This window comes from Corvus brachyrhynchos, unplaced genomic scaffold (assembly GCF_000691975.1).
Source record: "Corvus brachyrhynchos isolate BGI_N302 unplaced genomic scaffold, ASM69197v1 scaffold279, whole genome shotgun sequence".
In the NCBI taxonomy this organism is placed as follows: Eukaryota; Metazoa; Chordata; class Aves; order Passeriformes; family Corvidae; genus Corvus; species Corvus brachyrhynchos.
Window position 1 is genome coordinate 6,502,130 of NW_008246060.1, and position 3,871 is coordinate 6,506,000.

At 45.9% G+C, this 3,871-nt stretch overlaps 1 protein-coding gene across 1 annotated transcript in view; it reads left to right on the forward strand.

Moving 5' to 3' along the window:
• The first annotated feature begins 914 nt into the window (after window positions 1-914).
• LRIT2 (leucine rich repeat, Ig-like and transmembrane domains 2) overlaps window positions 915-3,871 on the forward strand; it is a 4,312-nt gene continuing 1,355 nt past the window's right edge. Inside the window, exons 1-3 of the mRNA XM_017746186.1 lie at window positions 915-1,228; window positions 1,619-2,400; window positions 3,831-3,868. Coding sequence (XP_017601675.1) covers window positions 1,119-1,228; window positions 1,619-2,400; window positions 3,831-3,868 — 930 coding nt within the window. The 5' untranslated portion in view covers window positions 915-1,118. The remainder of the gene's footprint in view (window positions 1,229-1,618; window positions 2,401-3,830; window positions 3,869-3,871) is intronic.

Sequence of the window (3,871 nt, forward strand, 5' to 3'; positions counted from 1 at the left end):
AATTTAAACACTGCAGAATCTAGCCTATGTCTTCTGCAGGCTGACAGCAGCACAACCCTGAGAGCCACATATAGCTCTAAGCCCCCACACTATAAATATTTTTCTATCCTGGTCCCATAGGTTGGAGGTTAAGTAGGTTCAGGCTAATCTTGCTTTGTGACCCAGTGTCACACACATGGGCAGTGAGGTGCAGCCCTTTTCCCAGGCATGCTCCTGTGCAGGCTGTAGTGAAGCCCATCCACACTAGATGGCCCCAGGAGAACACAAAACTCCTTGGAAAGCATAGCTGAAACCTGCTATTTTGGATTAAAAGAGATCAGTAAATTTGGTTACCCAAAACCCCTTCTCAGAACAGCTTAAATTTTCAAGAGGACTGAAAGGCAGCTGGCACGTGTCTTATGAGGGAAGCCAGAGAATAGCACTGAAATTTTATATTTATACGGAAGAGGTTGGCTTCCGAGATACTCTTCTCAGAGAAACCCATGGACTGGCCACAGCTATGTTGCCATTTTCACTACCAGTGTGTAAGAACTGAGCTCATTTCAGAGGAAAAAGGCATCATAATTATGCTTCCATGCCGTAACATCCTAGACTGGAGAGCAGGTTTTGTGCTCACCACGAGCAGAACACACCCTGCACAGTGCTGTGGGCAGGATTTGGGAGGAGGATGGATTGTGCCATTAGGCACGATGGCAAATTACAGCTGTGAAATCTGGCCCTTACTGTGGCTTTCTGCCTTGATAAATGCCATTAAAATACAGGAGATAGAGACAGATCCCTTGTAATTAAAAAAAAAAAAAACAACAACTTGGCCTGGTTAATTACTTGCAAGGGCTTGGCAAAAGAAGTGGTTTCGGATCCATCTTCATATTCCCAACCAAATAAATATGTCTGTCACAATCCCCTCAGCTGGAGGATAAACGCCAAGAGTGGTCCTGGGGGTGATTTTTAGCACTTGGACACAGACTGAGAGCCCCAGTACATGTCTTCCTTAGGGCTGGGTCCCCAGCAGGATTTATTTCTGCGTCAAGGAAGATTACAGCTAATAGGATTTGCTTCTTGGAGGCTGTTGGTGTGTTTGGTGCAAACCCCTGCACAGTGCTTTCTTAAAGGAGAATATGGACCCTATCTGTCTTATTTTTCTTCTTCTTCTGGCCTTCCACAAGATAAACCCATCTGTTTCATCTTGCATCACAGGATGTTCTTGTTCTCAGGACAGCTTTGGAAGGTAAGAACACTGTTACCCCTGTTGTAGCACCAGTGAAGAGGCTCAGACAGCCCCAACAGGAGCTTGCGGATGCTGTGAGCACCAAAACCAAGCAGACTGATGCATGGAGTGCCACCTCTAATACTTGAATTGTACTATCTTGACCATAGAATGAGATTTCTCTTATTTCCCTGACATATGTAGTTACACACATAGCCATTTTTATGACTTAATTGCATTCTTTATGGAAAAATTGGTGTAAACCCCAGGGAAGGATGGACGGATGGCTTATGCATGCCCTATATACAATACCTTATAATTATTCAAGTGCCTGTAGACCTGCATGGGGAACTGATTTATTGGCCTCAAATGTGGTGTGTGACCTGGAAAATTTTCTGGTTTCCTCCCTAGGAGTTTGCTCTGCATGTCTGCACTGCTCAGGCAGATCCCTGCAAACATCCCTCAGGACATCCGGAGAATTAGAATAGAGAATTCTCACCTAACAGAATTGCCTCGGGGGTCTTTTGAGAACGTTAGTGCCTTGGAGTATCTCTGGCTCAATTTTAACAACATCACAGTGATGCACATCAAGAGCCTGGAATATCTGCCAGCTCTGAAGGAGCTGCGCTTGCAAGGGAACAAATTAAGTTCGGTGCCATGGACAGCATTTCAAGACACCCCGACTCTGAAAATCCTGGATCTGAAGCACAACCGGCTGGACGTCCTTCCCGAACACGCACTCCGCTATCTGCCCAACCTGACCTACTTAGATCTATCTTCAAATCAGCTTACCATCATATCCAGGGATGTCTTCTACAACTGGCCCGTCTACCAGAGAAGCCAGAGGACAGAGGGGCCGCTAGAAGCTATTTCCAATGCCGTCCTGGCCCTCCATGACAACCCCTGGATTTGTGACTGTCGCCTGCGGGGATTTGTCCAGTTTATCAAGTCTGTGGGCCCACCTATTATTCTGATGAATTCCTATTTAACTTGCTCAGGCCCGAAATTCAGGTCAGGGAAGTTTTTTCATGAAGTGGAGCTTAACAGCTGCACAAAGCCCCTGACCTCAGCCCTTGATACCAACCTGACAGTCCCAGCAGGGTTAAACATCACCCTGACCTGCTTTGTGCGAGCCAGCCCTTCCCCAGCTGTCTGGTGGACCTATGCACTCAAACTTTTAAGGGCATTTAATGGTAAGCAAAGCTTTTTTTCTTCTTTTTTTTAAAATTAAAAATTTATGCTGTGCTATTCTACTTATGTAGGTCTGCAGGCCATCACAGTCACCACAGCAACCCAGCCCCTTTAGAGTACCAGTTATTGTGGTTGCAATAATCCAAGTGATCTTAATCATCCTGTGCATCTAAGCACATCTGACCAGCATAAGAAGAGCTGCTTCATGCAGGATATCAGTCAAAGATGAAAGGAGCGTGGCCTCATTTTTACCCAATTATGTTACTTGTGGATTTTAAGTAAGCTCTTTCCTCATGACACATGATGTAGGAGCTACGAATCCTGTATTAGTTGTACATGTTTAATAAATACATAGTTATCTAAATATGCATGTATATGTAGTATATATTCTACATATATATATGAAACACTCTGTATAATTATATTTGCATTAAAGTGGGTTTGTATGAGCCCACACACATAAACACAGACTTGTATGTTCCTATACTATTCCCATGTATTCTCTCAAGAAATACCACCCAAAACACAAAACTGTGCAGACCTGTTTCCTGTGTGTCCACTCATGTTCTACCAACTGGAACTGAGGTGGTTGTTTTCCTGAAGTCTCGCTTATTTATATACTTTAGCAAAGGCGTTGTAATATGACACCTTTTCCTCTTCCTCCCAATCTGTTCTCCCTCACATTTATTTTTACTAAGAGCCTTCAATAGGACAAGTTGCTATTTTCATCAGGTAAGGTAATAAGGCATACAGGCAGCCAGCACACAGGTTCTGTGTGTTCCTAATAAGCTAACTAGGATAGCATTAGCCCTTAATCCTGGGCTGATATTTGCTTCAGTTGCAGCGCTGTAGCAGCACTTGTGTGTCTTTCTACAAGCACATGCTGATTAATTACATACAAGTTTTTCTCAACCACAGCCACACACCTCTGTTTGGGTAGATGACCGGGTTTCATACTGTTCTTAAAACTGTGTTTCACTTCCAGCCCAACACTTCCTGTCTTCATACACCTATGTTGGGCAGAGCCTCTTGAGACTGACATTTTTAATCCTAACAGAGGATGGAATGTGTGCCCAAAATGTAGCTGTATCTCCTCAATGCCTCTCCTGGTTTGCCCTGACCTAAGAATGCTGATGGGCAGATGGGCAGCTCGGCCTCTGCCCACAGCAGCTTCCCCAGCTGCTTGTACTGGGACACAGGTCAGACACACTCCATGTCTCCCATGCTTGGGTGTCCCAATGCGTTTCTTGCCTTTCAGACAGCCAACAAGCCAACACTTCGCTGCCATCTCAGTGGGGTCTGGCACATTCCTGTGCCCCTCTTCCTTTCTCCCTGGGCAGGGCGGGTCCTGAGGGGGCCCCATCCCACACCAGCCCTGGGGCTGCCCCAGGGCACGGTGGCCCCCTGCTGACCCCCTCACCTCTGCCCGCAGTGACCATGGAGCCCATCAGCGAGGACACCGTGCGCTCGGAG